The sequence below is a fragment of the Oenanthe melanoleuca genome, chromosome 4A (assembly GCF_029582105.1).
Source record: "Oenanthe melanoleuca isolate GR-GAL-2019-014 chromosome 4A, OMel1.0, whole genome shotgun sequence".
Taxonomy (NCBI): domain Eukaryota; kingdom Metazoa; phylum Chordata; class Aves; order Passeriformes; family Muscicapidae; genus Oenanthe; species Oenanthe melanoleuca.
The window spans coordinates 4692495-4711403 of NC_079338.1; the positions used below are offsets into that span (position 1 = coordinate 4692495).

The 18909-nt window shown below is 42.3% G+C and overlaps 1 protein-coding gene across 4 annotated transcripts; it reads left to right on the top strand.

Moving 5' to 3' along the window:
• The first annotated feature begins 295 nt into the window (after window positions 1-295).
• LOC130253314 (uncharacterized) lies at window positions 296-6418 on the top strand. 4 transcript variants are annotated; one of them, XM_056491810.1, is made up of 5 exons: window positions 296-1054; window positions 1681-1744; window positions 4334-4448; window positions 4722-4841; window positions 5992-6418. In XM_056491810.1, the coding sequence occupies exons 2-5, from the start codon at window positions 1695-1697 to the stop codon at window positions 6253-6255; spliced, it is 549 nt and encodes a 182-aa protein (XP_056347785.1). In that variant the 5' UTR covers window positions 296-1054; window positions 1681-1694; the 3' UTR covers window positions 6256-6418. The 4 variants fall into 4 exon arrangements, 2 of the variants coding, with proteins under 2 accessions (XP_056347785.1, XP_056347786.1); XR_008840541.1 differs by lacking the exon at window positions 5992-6418 and adding an exon at window positions 3539-3624 and having other exon boundaries at window positions 314-1054; window positions 4722-5861; XR_008840540.1 differs by lacking the exon at window positions 5992-6418 and adding an exon at window positions 3499-3624 and having other exon boundaries at window positions 323-1054; window positions 4722-5861.
• The last annotated feature ends 12491 nt before the right edge of the window (window positions 6419-18909 follow it).

The following is an 18909-nucleotide window of genomic DNA, read 5'->3' on the forward strand; positions in this document are numbered from 1 at the left end:
GGGGGCCGGTTCTGCCGTGTGAGTGTGGGGCGAATGTCCGTGCAGGTGTGGGGTGTGAGCGGGGCACGCTGAGCCTTCTGTGTGCGAGCGGAGCGGGGGCAGCCGGAGGTGCCCGGGGAGGTGGAGGGGAGCGGCTCTGTGTGAGCGGGTGCGAAAGCAGCGGGGTGTGTGTGAGTGTGGAAGGGCACAGGGCTCGGGGTGTGTGTTTGTGTGTGTGGGTGCACAGGGCTGTGCCTGTTCGAGCTCTCCGTGGGCTTCGGTGTTCCGGAGTGGTGGTCGCTGTCCCCGTTTGTGTAGCGGTGCTTTCATTGACGGGACTCCTGGAAGGATATTGTGAAAGCAGAACGCTCTATTTCGGGGTTGCCTAGTTGAGTGGGATTTTCCAGCACAGTTTATTTTCTTGACAGCATTTGGTGAATTTTGCCTCTCCTGTTGCAGGTCACCTCACTCGTGGCTACTGAGAAGCTTGTCCTTTGGTGAGTGGAAAGGAATTTTTCGTGTGTCGTAGTCGACTGCCAGCCTGGTAGGCTGACAGAAAGTTCCTGTCAGTGTCTTTGCAGCAGCAGAAGCTATGGCATCCCTAACTGCTTTCTCCTTTTCTGTTGAAGAGCTTTTGTACAGCTGCAGGAATGATTTTGCAGACAGAAGATTGTATGCTGGTTTTAGCCATGGGGGAGTATCTAATTCACAACCATAAGTGGAAATATCTGCTTTATCCCACTGTTAGTTTGAACACTCCACAGTGCTATTTCTCCTTAGTGCAGCTGGATGTGCAGCTGAGCATAAATAAGGCCATAAATACAATACAGCTTCCTGTCCCTCGTGCTACTGTCTGTTCTCAAAGCACAAAAGCTGCATCAGGGTTTTCTCTAGCTGTCTGTCTGTCTCCAAAGAGGAGACTAAAGAGGAGAAAGACAAGAAGGCTGGAGAGGAGGAACAAAGTGAACTTCTCTCTGTTCTAGGAGAGGACGGTGAATTCCCCATGGTTCTTGAAGTGAATTTCCCACCTTTCTGGAAGATGACAGCAAAGCTCCAGCAGTGTGGATCCAGGATGGTGGGTGTCTTGCAGTGTGGGATGAGGAATGGGAACATCCTGTAGTGCAGGAAGAAGGACAACAAAGATCTTGCAGTATGGGGAGAGCAGGGCAAACATCCAGTGGTGTGGGACGAGGACAGGGAACATCCAGTGGCGTGGGACCAGGATGGGGAACATCATCCGATGTAGGAAGAGGAGGGACCACATCTCTCTGTGTGGGAAGAGCACCATGAGCATCTCACTGTTTGGGAAGAGGATGGTGAAGTGCTGCCATTTTGGGAAGAGGACATTGAACCTCCGTCTGTCTGGGAAGAGGACAGTGTGAACCTCCCTCTGTGGTGGCATCATGGGCTGAGCATTCTGACAGCAGCACAGCCCTCCAGCCAAAGGGGAGAGGAGAGGTGCCTGATGCAGCTGAGTACATCTGCTCTCTGTCTTGTTTGCCAGAGCAGGGTGTGGTGTGTGAGTCTGAGCATTAGCTGCACTCAGTGTTCCTCTGCAGCTGAATGTCACAGAGTATTTAACTTGTCTTGCCCACTTGAGTACAAGGGGCTCAGAACCCTGGAGAGTGGGGCTGCATTTTGGCTCTGTGGAAGGTGCGATCTCCATCTTGGAGTGACTGTCTTTCCTGTTGTTTCTTTCAGGGAACACTGTGAGCATGGGGGAGCCTTCCAAGAAACACCCTGAAGTTGAGCCAGTTGGCCAAGGGTAAGTTCAAGTCAATGACTTCTACACAAGCAAGGGCCAGGTATTTTGCTGGGGCAGTGATATATTTCAGATCAGGACACACTGGCATGGTCTTAGTCTCTAAAAATAGTAATTCATCAGCTGGTGGAGACTGCCATTATTGAGGCCCAAATTATCTTAGTCCCAGGTTAGGAGAGTAACACTTTAGCATTTTTTCCATACTGCATTTCATCTTCCAAGGATACTGCAAGACCTAAATAAGGCGAGATCTTGCTTGGGATCAGTTTTGGTTTTAGCCCTCCTGCAGCAAATTCATAGAGAGGGAGAGATAAATGAGAAGTCAAGAGCAAAGCTCTCTCCTAAATCCTACAGTTGTGTTTAGTTCTGGTGTCAGTGACAGCTCATGGCAGTGATCATATAAATGATATATGCTGCATGTTTGCTCTGTTATGCAATCCCAAACAACAGCAGTGGCACTTGAAAAAATGACCAAACCCCTTCCCAGCTGTTTTGCTCTACTTTCACAGGACCAGAATTGGTTTCTGCTTGCAAAATGTGTGTGAATATTAATAATAGTGGTGATAAACTAAGGCCATTTGAGAATGTACATGCAGAGAATGAACTTTGTGGGTAATGGATGAGAGACCATTTCTCCAGAGCTTCCAAGGCCAAATGTTTCTGGCCATGTATCCTGTAAGCAGCCCCTGATGGGGGAGTGTCACTGACTGAGCTCTGGTGTCCCACCCCAAGGCAGTTTGGCACAGCCTGGCTCCATCACTCCAGAAAGACTGGCTGCATGTTTGTTGTGGTCTTGTGCCACAGCCATCTCCATTTAATAGTCCTGAATGTCCTGTTAAGTGGCCATAAAGAAAATAAATCGTGAACAGCTGTGAGAAGCCAGTTCAGTTTTGCTGTGCCTCAACAATGGTTGTCAGAGGCACGTGGGGGAAAGGCTGCACATGTGCCATGTCCAGGAGGGAGCTGGGAGAAGATGGGGAAAGCCTCGTCTCTGGGGAGACTTGGCCTGGCAACTCCTCACTTGGGGCAGTCAGTAGGAGAGACTGTCAGTGAGACACTGTGGAGGGGCTTCTCCAGGTCTTGAGAAAGTCTCCACCCATGGGTGGCAAAGAAAGCTCGGACTGGAGCTCCTGTCCACAGGCACACTTTGGGATTGCATCACGACTCAGCTGATGCTCCTTGGCTGCCTCGCTCCCTCCTTTGCCTGGCCCCAGCCTGCCTTCTGGCTCTCCTGGCCTCACTAGTGCCTGCTCGCCCTCGCGCTTGTCCTGCCTCCCTGTGTCCCTGACTGCTGGGCTGCCTGCATTCAACCCTCCGCCCCGATCCAGCCATCCAGCCACCCTGATCCAGCCACCCCTGCCCCGCCGCCCCGATCCAGCCGGTCACCGCGAGGCAGTGCAGGGTCCTGGACCCTCCAAGCGCCCACTCACCGCGTGTCCGGCGCTGTGGCTGCGGCAGCTGTGCCTGTGGAGCTGTGCCTCTGCAAGCTCCTTCAGCCCCAGCCCACGCACAGGCAGCAGCGTGTGCACCCCTCACTGACAGCACTTCCCTGACTCGCTGGTGGGAACCCCCTCCTTTTCCCTCTGTCTTCCTTCTCCCTCAGTCCTTTTCCATTTTCCTTCTTTTCTATCTCTTCTAGCTCTCTTTCATCTGGGCAACTCCATTTTCTTATCATTTTTGTTACCAATAAACGGTTCTCAGATACAATGTTTGCCTCATTTGGCTTAATTCAGTTCCCAACCATCTATTTTTAAAAGAACTCCTACTGTTCCCCACTTTGTCACGTGACAACAGCAGAACTGGGAACAAGCTCTGAGATCCTGGTCCTCAAGGACAAGAAGCATCCCAACATTGTCAGCTGTTTGGACCTGTGAGTGCTTCAGGTACTGTCCCGTGGTCTGGTCCTGAATTAGTCTTTTCTGGCAAGATGTAGTTTGTAGCTTGTTTAGAAAAAGCCTGACTTGGCCACATCTTCCTAAAACAACAGCCTCTCAGTTCACTACATCCCTGTTGTTCTGTTGCTGTAGTTTAGTTTTTTTGTTGAAGTTGACTCTATTTTCTGTGCTTTGTGAGAAGTGCTGATAAAGCATGGTAGAAATGATTTCCCTTGGCTTCTCCCCTGTTCTTTTCCCTTGCTGTGAAGATGCCAGGAAGATGTTCTTATTTCCAGATTTTGCCCATTTTTCAATTGCCTAGCCTGTTTTTGAAGGTTCAAGCAAGGTTTCCCAGACAGTTGACCACTTTAATGCTAAGTGGTGCATGGCCTCCTCCCATGGATAATTGAAAGTTGTGGAGTTACTGGTAGAATTGCTGAGTTAAGGTGGTGAACCAGCTGGTGGCAAGTGTTGTAGTTCCAAACTGATCTTGGGTGTTCCTAAAGTGCATTTTTCATGTAAGGCATCTCCTTTCTCACATATGTCTCCTTCTCATTTAGACTGTGCAGATTCCAAGGATGGTGAAGCCTACAGGAATGTCTCTTAATTTTACTCTGTGTTCACTTACAAGTGGCCTGGAAGCAAAATTCACCTGCAGTCTTTTCCATAAGGTAATTTAGCTGTGCACATTCATCTCCATGCCAGTGTCTTCTTTCAGCTGCCTTGTTGCTGAAGATCTCTGGTTGGTGATGGAGTACGTGGATGGAAGAACAATACAGGATGTTAGAAAGACACATCTGGCTGAAGGAGGGATGGCAGCCATCAGCTGTGAGGTAAGGGCTCATGAAGGGCTGCTTGTGCTGCCCATGGCTTGGGCATGATGGTCCTTCTAAAGAGATGGTGAGAACAGGAGTGACTTCATGCTCAGAGCTTTGTTTCTGTGTTGTTTTTATGCCTTGGAAAAGAGAGAGGGCATATGAACATGAATGTTAAATGAACTGCCTGTTAGTATCCCTGCACTTCTGCTCTCTTCTAGTACTCTTCCATCCTTCTATTGTGTATTCAGCTTGTTAATTTTTACTCTCATGTTTCTTGTTCTCTATCAGTATCTGCAAGCCCTGGATTTCCTTCATTCAAACCAGGTGATTCACAGAGATCTGAAAAGCTCCAGCATCCTTCTGGGAATGGACAGCACTGTCAAGTGGTCTGACCACTGTCAAGGGCAGGTATACTTGGTTAGGTACAGTGTTCCTGGGATGTGAGTGTGGGGCTGCTTCCCAGTGACAGCCAGTTCCCCAGAACTGGTGCTCGTGGGAGTGCCCAGACCCTGCTGCCAGCTGAGAGCAGCTGAAGTGTGCAGAGAGGTCTGCAGGGGAGCAGGGTGTCAAAAGGGGCTTTGCTTTGTGTGTGTCCCTTCCAGAGGGAAGTGTGATAGAATCTAAAGCTTCAAGTGAATAAATGAAAGCCACTGCCTGAAACCTGAGAGTATCTTTAAGTGGCCAGTTGCATATTGCCTCTGTCCTGTAAGGTGCAGTCTTGATGATTTTCAAATGGAGAGCAAGCAGAATCCTAGACTGGTTTGGTTTGGCAGGGGCATTTTGAGATATCTGGACCAGGTGCCCCACAATGAGCAGGGCCATGTTCAAGCAGATCAGGTTGCTCACAACCCTGCCTGACCTTTAATGATTGCAGGGGTGAGGCACCTTTCACATATCTGGGTAACTTGTGTCAATGTAAGCCACTCTCCTTGTAAAAAAGTTTTTCCTTATGTCTTTTCTGAGTCTGCTGGCCCTCCCTTGTCCTATTGCAACAGAGCCTGTAAGGAGCTTGAAAAGTAATGCTTCATTTCTTTAGTTTTTATTCTTAGGGCAGCTTCCATTTTTATCATCAGCCAAGCCTGTCTCCAGCCTGACACCTCTGATCACTGCAGCAGTGCAGTTGAGGGAGTGGCAGAGGTGCAGCACTAGAAGACAGCTTTTTGTTATGCTAGTTAGGATAATTAGTTTAATATGGTAGTTAGGACAGCTAGTTTTTATGCCAGCTAGGACAACTAGTTTGTTAAGCTAGCTAAGACATTTTGTTATGGTAGGATAGCTAGATTTTTATGCTAACTAGGACAACTAGATTGTTATGCTAGTTAGCACAGCCAGTTTGTTACGCTAGTTAAGACAGCTAGTTTTTTATGCTAGCTAGGACAATTAATTTTTTACGCTTGTTTTTATGAATAAAAACTCTGTTAAACCTCAGCTTCTTTGAAGAATCCCTTCCTTATCTTACCTGTGATTAACTTGACCAGAGCAATATTAGAGGAGAGTGGGCCCAGCCAGGGCCAGAGCTGAGCCCCAGCAAAGCCCAGAGCAGCCTCAGCATCTGCAGAGCCAGGTGGAAGGAGGCCCTTGTAGCCTTCTCGAGTTCATCCGACTCTTGTTTACAAACTTGGTGCTGGAAGAGGGCAGAAGGGGCCCGGGGAAGACCCAGCTGTTCCATCTAAGGGAAAAGCAGCCAGTGGCCGAGAAAACGCATGTCTTTATCCCCTCCCAGTTCGGCCAAAAATTTGAATCAAAACAGGTCAAACAAGGGCGGGGGCGGAGCTCGGGCCGCTCGTCCCTGCAAACCGCAGCGTCCTTTGCGCGGTTCTGAGCCCCCGGGCTCTGCTGGCCCCACGGGCGTTTCTGTCGTGCTGGCTCCCAGGAGCCCGGGCCCATCCCGGCACACGGTGGGTGCTGGAAGCCGTTGGCAGGGAGATGCGACCCCAGGACACGCATTTGGTGGCTACCTGTGAGCCAAGATCTCGCCGCCCTCCTCGTCCCTCACACTGCTCGGGGAGCAGGTTCTGCCGCAGCCGCCGCTTCCCAGTAGGGGACCCACCCCGTACGGCTGCCTGCAGAGCCTCCTTCGCCTTCCGTGCGGGCCACGCGTGTGTGTCAGCGCTCGGCCCGGCTCCAGGGACGGCCCCCGACCGCCCGGGCCCGCTGCTCTATCGGGTGCCGGCGGCCCGGGAGCGCGGCAGCGTCCGCAGGGCTGTGTCCCCCTGGAGCCGCGGCGAGCCAGGCCCAGCCCAGGGACAGTGGGTCAGCCCCGATGTCATCAGGGCACTGATACCCGCCCAGAGCGCCGCAGCCTGAACGGCCAGAGCCGGGCGGAGGCGGGACCGCGGCGGGGCGGGAGCGGCGGTGGGAGACAGACGGCGAGAGGGAGAGCGACCCTGGCACGGAGGGACGGGAGGCGGGCGCTGCCGGAGTGCCGGGGCCGCTTGTCTGTTAGTCCGTGTGACCATTAGTGCGTTTGTCCTTTCGTCCGTGTGTCCATTTGTCCATCTGTCCGTTGTTTGCCCGTGTGTCTGTTACTGCGTTTGTCCGTCAGTCTGTCTGTTAGTCCATTTGTCTGTTAGCGCGTTTGTCCGTGGGTCTGTTGTTAGTCCGTGTGTCTGTCAGTCCGTGTGTCCGTTCTTAGTCCGTGTGTCTGTCAGTCCGTGTGTCCGTTCCCCACTGGCTGAGCCCCGGGGGCAGCACCAGCCACGCGAGGCCGCTGAGCTGGGGGGGACCCCCAGGCTCATCCGTACATAATTTATGCATCATTTGAGCCTAGTTAAGGATGTCGCGATTGATAAATCGACAATGGATACCTGCCCCCCTTAGGTTTTTAGCTATGTAATGAGAGGCTAGGCTAGTTGCCTTCATGAGAGCCTACACACACCGATTTACACTTTCTTGGATGTAAAAATCCTTAACTGATTGGAAGAATTTCAACCGTGGTAATGCACAAATATGCCACGAGATGGCAAGTTATGATTGCATTGGGCACCTCACAACTCCAGAAAGGCAATCACCAGGAAAAAGCAAACTATAATCACTGGGATGGAGAAGGAACGTTTACAAGAAGAATTTTATGAAATCTAATGTTCCTTTTCTCAAGATTAAAGATAGTTTTGAATCTATTCCTTCTCTCTGCCTTTTAACTTGCTAGGGTTCACTGACACACAAGACCTATATTCTACAGTAGCTTCTGGTTTGTTTGTTTTAAAAATGAAAAAAATTCAGACAATTTTGACAAAAATGGAGATTCTGTTTCTTAAATATATGCTAAGTATTTTGAGAACTACTTGCTAAAGTAAAAAGTAATGAACCTATGTTTATTGTTTTTTTTTTTTTTTGTGGGAGACACACAAGTCAAAAGTTGGAAACCAACTTGATTGTATTCAAGAATAGGAATACAAGAACATTACTACCTCTCCATTGCCATTCCCTGTCTGGTTCTTGCACCATCATTCTTGCCAGTTGAGGAAATCAGTTTTGGCCAATGATGACTCACAGGTAAAATTCTTTTAGAGAGAAATTACCTATCAAAATGTGAGCTAAGTAATTACTGAATAAAAGCAATTATTACACATCTTATAGAGCTAACATTTCAACAGAAAGGGGTCTACATTCTACACCTTGTTAAGCAAAGTCTTGATCAAAACACTTGAAGTCAGCTTAACAAACAATGTCAAGGCTGTTTATCAAACTAAAACTGCTGAAAGGCAAGGCAGGGGAGAGTACATGTAAAAACTTGGAAATAGCAAGTGTCCAGCCTAGGAATCAAGAGCAAAACCCTGGTTATATTAAAGCCTCAGGGAATTCTGCCTTCATGTCCATGGCTTTCCAGATCTCACTTGCATGTAGTGTGAATGACCTCTGTTAACATTTATCCCCTGCCCATGTTTGCTACTTTCTCCTCAGGTAATATCTTTGCAGTTTGTTTTGTCTGTTAGGATTCATTCTATACAACAGAAATCCCCTCAAAGTGCTGAGACCAAGCTCCTCCAGCAAGGAAAAACATTTTCTACTCTGTGTGAATCTGAGTGACAGCCAGTATCACAGTACAGTGCATCCATTCACGAACATTTACATCATTTGTATCCAGCCCTTCATCTTTCAGCAACACTTAACTCAGTGACTAAACAGCACTGCCAAACCCCTGTGACAGTGACGAGCAGTGATAACCAGCCTGCTGACAGCCTTTCTCACGTGGACTTCTGGGCTTGTTTAAAAGCATCATGAGCAATACTACACCTTCAATACAGCTCCATTGCCGCTGGCTTATCTGAGATAAACCTTGAAGGTCAAAGAAAATGTACCTCTGTTTTTGGAATAACAGGGGTGTCTGTCAGGCTTTATTCCAGTCCATGATAAGTGTCAAATCAATGTCAACAGAACCAAGGTTTTATTAAGGGCTTAACTTCAAATGTCATCAAGCATCCACTACTCACAGGAAGTTGAGCTGCTGGTGATCTGTCTTGCTTCCTGTGAAAGGACAGGACAAATTAGGAGAGGCTCTAAATTGCTAGAGAACATAAAATTATTTACTTGTTCATAATTTTTCAACTCCCTGCTTCCTTGTATTCTGTTTTCTCTTCACAGTATGAAATGCTTCACTTCTGTTTGTGTACATACAATATATTCATAGAAATCAACACACACAGACCTTTTTTCCCCCAGAGATTTCAATAGGGTCCAGTTGTATCTACATGTTTTATATTTAAAGTACTCTGTAATCTGCCCATTTCTAAATTATTCAGTAATAGTTCTCTTTAGTTACAAGAAACAGATCCTTTATATTTATGTACAGAAAGCATTCCATTAATTGTTACATTTAAGCCTTTTGCAATTAAAGATATTTAATCCCAAATGCTAAGAAGTTTTTGGAGACCATTAATGTGAAAATTTGTTTACAACTTTTGAATAGGATCTGAGTATGCTAATTTTTAACCCTGAGAAAACCACCTCACTTATTTAAATTAAACTTTCATGGACTTAAAATCCAATTTAAATATTCATGACAAATATGCTCCTTATTTAGGGAAAATGTATGCATTAGAAGGCATACTGATTAAACTCAATGTAGGTTTAATGGAAACAGGTAAACACTTGATTAGTGGCCAGTAAAAATCTGTTTTAATTTACATAAAACCTCATCTTCTCTTTGAACCCAAGGTCTAGCTCATTTATGTAGCTTGACATAAATAATTTTAGTATTGTTATACCACTGCTAGTGACTTTCAGCAGAATCTTATCACATATTCTGACACAGGGTTTATAATTTTGATGTTAAAAGAGAAGTTAAATACTAAAGGGTGAAGAAAAAGATACATTTTTTGCTACATATTTAATTTTTAAATTGTTCGTGCTGAACTGTCAGTAATTGTTTTCTTGAAGTTCTTGGTTTTGAAATATCTCTTTCTTTATCAGCAAGCCTGGTTTAACACGAGATTTGCAGATAACAGATATCCAGTAATAATGAATTCAATATGTGCTCTCAGTCACAGCCAGGCAGCAAGTGAACAATGTCAGCCACTGAGGAATCCACCTGTGTGTGTGTGAACACAGTGCCAGTCACAGCTGTCATTAATTCACTGCTTGTAGCAGAAATAACCTGACACCCCAAGAAAATGATTTGGCAAAAAGGAAACTCTTCACAGTCATCACTCAAGGTTCCAGCAGAGCAGAGCTGACTGGGAAAACAGTTTGCTGTTGTTGTTTTTGTTTGTTTTTAGACTGAGCATTTGTGCAGCAGCATCTTTCAGTTTAGGACTCTGGATATATTAAACAGAACAATAATTTTTAGTATCAGCTCTCATGTTTTTATTTAATATGTAAGGTTCAAAATTCAGCAATGAGACAAACCTTCCATTTTGTCAGAAATCAATATCTAATTTACCTTAGCAGTACTTCAGAAGCATTGGAAGTTATCACTAAAGTGGGTATCTGTGCTAGCTCATTCACAACTTGTAACTCAAAAATCTATTTTAAAGGCATATTATGCAGTATAAAATATTACACACAAATGAGCTTGAAACAACAGGAATATTTTTCATTAGCATCTCTCATCTCAGAATGATCATCTTGTCTATGCATTGATTCCACTGCCCTTTGTGCAAATGAATTTAGATCCTGTGTGCTCTGGATCAGTGAAGTACCAAGGCCCAAGCCAAAGCTGACCTCTAGATGAACCTTCCAACTAAATGTTATATAGATATAGTTGCTCATTAACAGAGTATTGCCATATGTGCTCATTTACTGGCAAAACATGTTCACCTTCCTAGATCTAGAAACAGGATAAGGCCACACTGGGCCTAGTCAGTGGATGTAGGATCAAAGACAACTCCCTTGGCCTGTGAAAGTGGAGGCACTGCAGGAGTTCCCAGTTACTGGTGTGGTTCTCCAGCCCTTGGTTGTGACATCTTCCCCCCACAGCTGATGTCTCTTGGACTTGGATGATGTACCTTCATTGGGGTAACTGGTGGTGTGTCTTTCCTAATCACTGCAGGCATTCTTTCATAGCAATGATTAGCCTTGCTTAGCTTATCCCTTTGTAGTTCTTTGTTCATGGTTAGGTGCATTGCTTAGCTTATCATTTTGTGATTCTTTGCAGTTTCCCATCATGGCAAATGCCACTGTTCCTTAGGTTGGTGTCTGTGTCTCTGACCTTACCCACCAGCACAACAGTCAGGGAACACATACATATTCCACTCAAAATAAACATTTCTGTTTGCTTCATTGTAGTGTGAAATTTTGGTTTGCTTTTTTAATTTTGATTTATTACTCAGCAGTCAGCATTTTAAAGATCTAATGATTTGTTAAATTTTGGTTTTTTTATACATCCTAAAGTAATTTGAATGCATTTAATCGTAGAAAATCTATCAGCAGCTTCCAAATAGATTACTAACTACTTAGTAGATTTTTGATCTTACCTATCACCAATGCTTTCAAAAGTAAACCCCAATAATGCAATCTCAGTTAAAATAAAATAATCTTGACTCCCCAAATTAATTTTATCAATACCTGGAGAGGAACTTACAGATTTTCTGTATTTGATGCTTAGGTATGTCTTCTCTTGAAGATATAAAATCATAACCAGTACAAGCCACAAGGTGACACTTTAGGACTACTGGAAAGAGATTATCATCATAGCAAAATAAATAATTTTGACACTGGAATGAACTGGGCCAATTATGAAGTACACAGCAAGTGTGAAATTGGTCTAGGTCTTTTCTGAAGGGGATTGATTGCTTGGCTGCAAAGAGGCAGGCAGCCAAGTGCTGTATTGACCCACAAGAAGAAGAAAGGAACTCAAAAATTTTTTATTAAGGGGTCTGCTTTCCTGTTGTCAAAGCCATAAACCAGTTTTATTTATGGAGAGGAAAAGCAAATCAGAGCAGTGTGCATAACTTGAAGTCTTGAATTTTCAAGGAGAGCACCACCAAATTTGGCACTTAGAAGTGGCAATGTGAAATACATGTGTGTGTAGCTGGAAATCAACTATACATTCAGCAAGTCTATAGATCACTGACACTTGTTTCAGCAGCTCTTCTCTAATATGCCACAAGTGAAAGAATTTAAGTGAGAGGATATCATTTTACACTGTGCCCTGTGGACAGCTCTGCCACAAGCTACACAATCAATATTGGGTTCTAACAGCAAAGTTGTTATTAGAAAATTCTTATTCAATACTAACTAATCTTTCCAGCCACCAATTCTTAGGAAATCTTTGATATAATTTCATTAACATCCAAACCCTTCTATAACTAATAGTGCCATAAATACTGAACACCAAAATATACATATTTCCCTTCAAAACAAGGAAAGAAAAACCACCTGAGAACACACTTGTGATTCTTCTTCATGTCTTTTCCAGACTTTTATATAGTTTCCCAAAATTATGTTCCTCAAAGATGCCAGCATAGGCAAAATTTATACACTTGAAATAAGTTGCTCATGAAATTCTAACAAAGTGCCCCAGGCTCCTCAGCTGAGCAGGAACTAGAGTTCCCTGTCACTGTTCTGACACGACATCCTGGAGCTTGCCTAAGTTCAAAAAGCCAACTGAGGTATCTTATGTAGCTCCTTGAAAAAAAGATGGACATTATTTTCCTGTTTGTTTATCACTTACTTTCTCCCAACTTGATTGTCCTGCTGAGAGAGGTAAAGAGATAAAAGAACTTGGGAATTTCTTGGACATTATTCTGCTGTGTTAGAAAGCACAATGCAAATCTATCCCAACTATTTTTCCTAAAGTCACAGCACTTGTAAGACAATGGCAAAGGAAAAAGTCAAGAAATCGCTTTTTAAAACTCCAAGCGTCATGGAAAAGCAAAAGTAAACAAGACTCACAATAAATTTCTGGGATATGGATAAAAATTTAAGAACATAGCAATGCCATTCTCTGTAAATCTGACAGATTTATAGATTTTAAAACACTGATTTTTTTAATGTTAATTTTAGTGTATTCTTTACTACCAATTTTACCATTTTCTATTCAAGAGCTACTGATTTTCTTTTCCCTCCCATTTCCTACAGGGAATAGGCTATCATGGCAGACTTTTGTTTATTTGTTTATGTACCTTTGCATTATTAATAAGCCCTGGGAAGTGGGTTTGTTACTTAAGCTCCCTCTGCTGGCTCTTCAGCAGCAGAAACACAACAAATGAAAGGTTTTTCACTTGTACTCCCTTTTCTTTAGTCTTAGAGCTGGGAAACTGTAGTTGCCAAAGTTAGCACCTCCATACCAAAAGAGGTCAAGAGGACTTAGAATACTAATGTAATCAAGAGGCTACAGGAACTAGGGACAGTAGTATGTGTAAAATATTACTGAGCTAAGTCTGTACTCACTGCCTGCAACACTCAGCTTCAAGCAAGGCACCCACAAGCTGAGAAATGCATTTCCTTCCACCTTGCATTCTCACTGCTAAGGATTTAAATACCAGTTGTGTTATTGACATAATTTGTAATGTTCTCATATTGGCAAAACCTTCTCAATTATGAATATGTCACTCCCCTAATTTCAAGATGGTACCATAATGCACAGTATATACTTTGAATATTTAGGTCTTCACAAAGACTTTGCAGTTACTCAGATTGAAATGAGTACAGCTGTTCACAATTTGAGTGTGCATCTTTAGAGAATAATCATATTTTCAGTTGCTCATCTACAAGCTTACTTTTACAGCTTGTGGCAAAATCTGCACCCTACAGTTATCAGAAACATGACTCCCCATATTTTCAAGCATTTTAGTTATTCACAGTCCCAATAAAATATAGGCAATGTCCTGCCTTGAAATCTCCAGGAACATCCTCTGTCTACGATCTCTGGGTCAGATTCCCTCTAATTCAAGCACTGTTAAATGGTCTCTGGGTGGGCATGAAGTCACATTAGGCTCAGTGACAGAGGAGCTCCTACAAAGACTGTCAGAATTTTTTTTTTCTCCCCAATAATTCCAAAGGGAGCCTGACATGATTAGTCTTTCATTTTAGGTATCTCATCATACTGGGCCAATGTTGTTCTACTTGTTTGTTTGGCAATGAGGAAATATCGTCTCTATTCATTCCCTAGCAGAAAGCTTATGCAATTTCAAAAGGATCAGTATTTTACCTTAACATGCACTTTGAAATTGCATTGTTCTTTTTGCTATGCATTTTTTTAATTAGTTGCTGGTTCTTCACTGCAATCTCAAAAGGTATAAAACTCCTTGTCTTCCTCTTTGTAAGACACTAATGCATGAAACATTTTCCTTGGTTTAAAAGCAAAGAAAAAATACCTTATTTTCCTCCGAATTCTGCTCCAGCTGTTCCACCAGGATTTCAAAGATACTCCCCCCACTGCACCCCTCCAGGAAAATCTGAAAGTCTTTTAAAAACAAAATAATATTCTAGAATCTCAAAGAAAAAAACAAGAATACCATCTAACATTCCTCCTGATTCACAGTTTCATCACCTGATTTATATTACCTCTGCACCTGCACTGAAAGGGTCTGGAATAATTCAAAGCATATTGTTGAAACCTGATAACTAAGCTATGAGAAAAAAGCACCTCAAAGGTCCCTGCAAAGCCAAGAAGGATTAAACAGACATATTGAAATAAATAGGAATGTATAAGAAGTTAAAATCTATAGGAAATAAAGAATGTGGTTAATTTGGTATTTGATTTATATTTCAGTTATATTTAAGTTCATCAAAAGAACTGCCTGAAGACTTATTCTCTTGAGGAAAAGAGAAACATTCCAAGTTTGTTTCTGTCCTCAGTAAACAGTCTTTTAAGTCTTGTCTGAATATTCCTCCTCTCTGGAAATTTTAAGAAATGACAACACCCTTCCCAGTTGCTTTGCTAGAAGGGATAAGGAATAGGCAGAGGGCTCATAGTGCTCTTTCCCTACTCTGGACAGAAATCCCATCTCTCAGATCTTCCCTGCATCTTTTCCCCTTCTCTCCAAGAGCTATTTATACACTGTAAGCTATTTATGGCTAAACTCATCACTTGACCAAAAGGAATGGGAGTTTTCCTATTTATTCAGAGAATGCCTAAAGGTTTAACTGGGATGGCAAACTGGCTCCTTCAGGTTTGACCATCTAGTAAATGGGCTTTTCTTTGTACTACACTAATCTTATTCCCTACCAAGTCTCATGCAGGTCAATTTTTCATTACATGGCACTTGGAACCTAAGAGGTTCTTATGGATATGCCTGTATTTTGACACAATCACAATATAAAGATATTTCAAAAATGATGATCATATTGTACAGATCATCACAGCAGGCAGGGATGCATGAGGAAGAGCACGACAGCCTTGGCTTCAGGGCCTTCTGACATCAAAGAGCTCCAATCTTACTGCATTGCTTTTTACAATTCCCACAACCCTGTTTTTAACCACAGTAAACAGTTGCTGAAGCCTTTATGAACCATATGTTCAGGATGGCAAATGCTCCACTCTAAGAAAAGCCATAAATTCATTTGCATTTTTCAGAACTCCACAATCAGTTCATTCTTCACTATAAATTGTCAAATGTAAACGTCTCTTTCCAAGAATACAAATGGAATTTGTGTTTTATTGTACATTTCATGCTGATGCACAGCCTTGCATCACTTAAAGCACTGGGGTTATGAGCATCTTGAGATTTACTCTGGGCTGGAATCATGAATGGTGGCTTAAGGCAATCCCAGATCAATGAATATATGGTTCTTTGTACTTCCACTAAAGGCTCCCTCTGTCATACACGTGTGAATGTCGTATTTTTTTTCCAGAATTTACTAATTTTCTTCCTAAACAAAAATTTAGCCCTGTTTTACTGTTGTATTTAAAAATAATGATGATTGCTTCAAACTAAGAATTTGGAGTATCTGGCTTATCAGGATACTTACAGCCACGTCCATAAGCATGGTGAATATTCATTAGTATCTTATTTCAAAGGTAGCACATGCAGTTTAAGAGCCACTGCCACTGATGACCTCTTTGATTTCATTTTTATTTTCTATTTATGTTGTATGTTCTTTTTCTATTTATCCTCTAAACTCCTCAGACTAGGTGCAATCTCTTAATCCATCTGCACAGTGCCCAGCATGCTGCAGAGTAGTGCCTAAAGAAATAGCAATGATGATTTCCAATGGCTGCCATCTATCAGAAGCCATTTTAAGGCTTCCAGCAGAGGTCACAATTGCTCAGCAGTTCCTAGGACTGCTTTTCTGTACAGAAAACTAATTTCTGAAATCAAGGCTAGAAGATTTTACTGCATAGATGAGACTGCTGCAACCAAACGTGCATTAGTTTGTTTATTGGTAAGGAAAAAAAAAAGATGTATCTAATTAATAATTGACTTAAATTTTGGGAAGCTAATGAAGTAGTTTTGGTGTCTTATAAAAATAATTTGCCATAAAAGATGAAGTCTCTGAACTAAAGCAAAACATTTAATAGATTAACTGCATATCAGTAGTAATTTGCTTATGAAAAGGACACTTGCATTAGAGAGGATGGCTTTCATTTGTGAAAAGTTAAGGGTTTCACTGTTGACTATAAAAAACTACTTATAGTTTAAACTCTGGATTTTCATATTTGCTAACAGCATTTTCTGGATTCCTCTATTATATTATAGGCCTGCTTTGATTTATACAAAGTCAAATTATCCTCACTATTATTGGAAGAAAGAAGAAATTATTTCTGCAGTAGAAAGAAAGAAAAGCCCCCTGAAATACCAAAGTGAAATCATTAGGAAAATCTTTTAGAGTTAAAAAACCAAACCAAAACAGTACAGACAAGGGAATTCTAGCTGAGTCAGTGAAAGTGTTGGGGTAAAGCAAGATCAGAAAGAAAAGCATCTGGTTAAAGAGAAACTGGGAGTAAAATGGAGAATTAAAATGAAGGACAAAGAAAAGTGAAGTAACCTGAACTGAACTAATAGTGCACTAAGTCATACAGACCACAAAATATTTTCCTACTCATTTACACCTGATTCTTAACCCTGCTCAAGGCTGCTGTTCACTAAAGATTTATCCATTCATGCAGCTGTTGTGTCAGTAGAGGCTCTCCCGTGATTTTTTCCCTCCATTATCTGACCACCTCCCCGACCATCATTTCTCCTTTCTGTCCTCTTGCCTTTCTCTTCTGGATTATTTCCTCACCCAATAGTTTCAACTCCAATTTACCCAGTGCCTTTGAAATTCCCATCTCACACTTTCCTGTTTTTAACAATCTGCTCAGTTCTTGAAATAAATCTTTAAATTTTAGTTACGCACAATTCTAAATAAAACAGCAATGTGGATATTTCTGTTTGACAGTCCCCATTACAGAAGCAGAAGTAAGAAAAAGAGTGGGATACAGTTCTTCAGTGAAAGGTCACTAGAAAGTAATGAGAGCTATGGAAGCTTCAAAACAATCCTGCCTCCCTGCATTTTATTTTCAAAACAGTTAAAGAATTCCAGTGAATGAAATGTGTAGAATAGCTAGGCAATGGAATTCATATCACAAAAGTTAATTCCTTTCTTCATGTCTCCACCAAAAGGCAAGCTTCAATTTTAATCCTGGCCAGCAACAAAGTGGTTTTGTTTTTGTTTTTGCTTTTTTTGTTCACATTTGCAAGGATGGGGAATAATTATGTGCATACCTGCCACAGAAAAGGTAAAGTATCTGCCAAGCTCTTTTTGATATTACAATACATTGGGGAAAAATAAAGTCTAGCCACAATTTATTATGCATTTATTTATCAAGAATCTGTCATGCACACCCACCCTACCAGATTGCAGACTTGAAAGGTAGGAACAAAGCTTGTTTGTTTTGGGCAAAGTAATCTGCAGAATAACTCTGTTGCTGTACTTAGCAAATGACTTGCATCCTCTGCAAGGGCAGGAAGGAAAAACAAACCATCAACTCTGAGAGAATGAGATTTATTTCATCATTTTAAAGTTTCTTGAATGTAGTTTACAAAGTGATTCAGTCTACTATTAGATATTCAGTCCTCTCCAAGGACTATCAGATATAATAAGCTGCATAAAACTGTTTGAATTTTCCTTCCATTTCCTTTATGGGCTGCTGCTTGAAGTGTGTATAGAAACTTCACTTTTTTAGGTATTAATTCAATGAAAACAGAGGTAAGCCCAAATCAAACTAACTACTAACAGGTTCCCAAGTCTATAAAATACTATTACAAAGTTTGAGGGAAAATGCTGAAAACCACCCAGGGATAAGCAGCTCATGGACCAGTGTTTTCAGGACAGTTCTTATGGAGCTGGATACTGAATATAACAGAACTGGTTAAAACTCATCAAGTTTTGAACATCTCTATTCATTTGTGCTTACATTTTTATTTTATAGAGAGTCTTATATCCGTCTTGGGAAACTTCTACTATATTAAGCCCCCTACTCTGATTACACTAATATTCTCTTGATAGATGAACCAGAAAATCAGCCAAAACTTATTTGGAGCTGATGATAAAAGTTATTGTACAGATCATGAATGGCAGTCTTCATACCAGCCCTAAATGCAACACAGGACTTGGAAGAAAACATTTCTACCACAAAATGTCTTTGGCTACTTCAAGAGTAACAGCATATCCAACAAAATCCAAATTATTACTTGCTAGAGTTATTTTACATAATCATAGAAAAAATATTGTTTTTTTTTAAAAACCATCCTAATGCTAACTTCCATCGTTAATGTCTCAGTGTGTTCATACCTATCACACAGGATCCTTCACAGGAACATGAGGGTGTGCTCTGATGGTGCAACAATGTTCTGATCAGAGAATGACGCGTAAAAATAGAATTTTTACAAGATCTCACATCTCCCTTGAGTTCTCCCTCTCCTTGTTGCTTCCCCCAGAAGTGCAGCTAAACAGCTTTTCAGGCACTTATTTAGAAGCACAAAGTGGCCTCTGGCATGAAATACCTCAGAATGAAGTTCTTTTGTACAAAGCTGATTCTTTGAGGTGTACATCAGTTACTCTAGAAAAAGATAAATTCCTCTTTTTCTGTAAGCGCAAGGTTCTATCT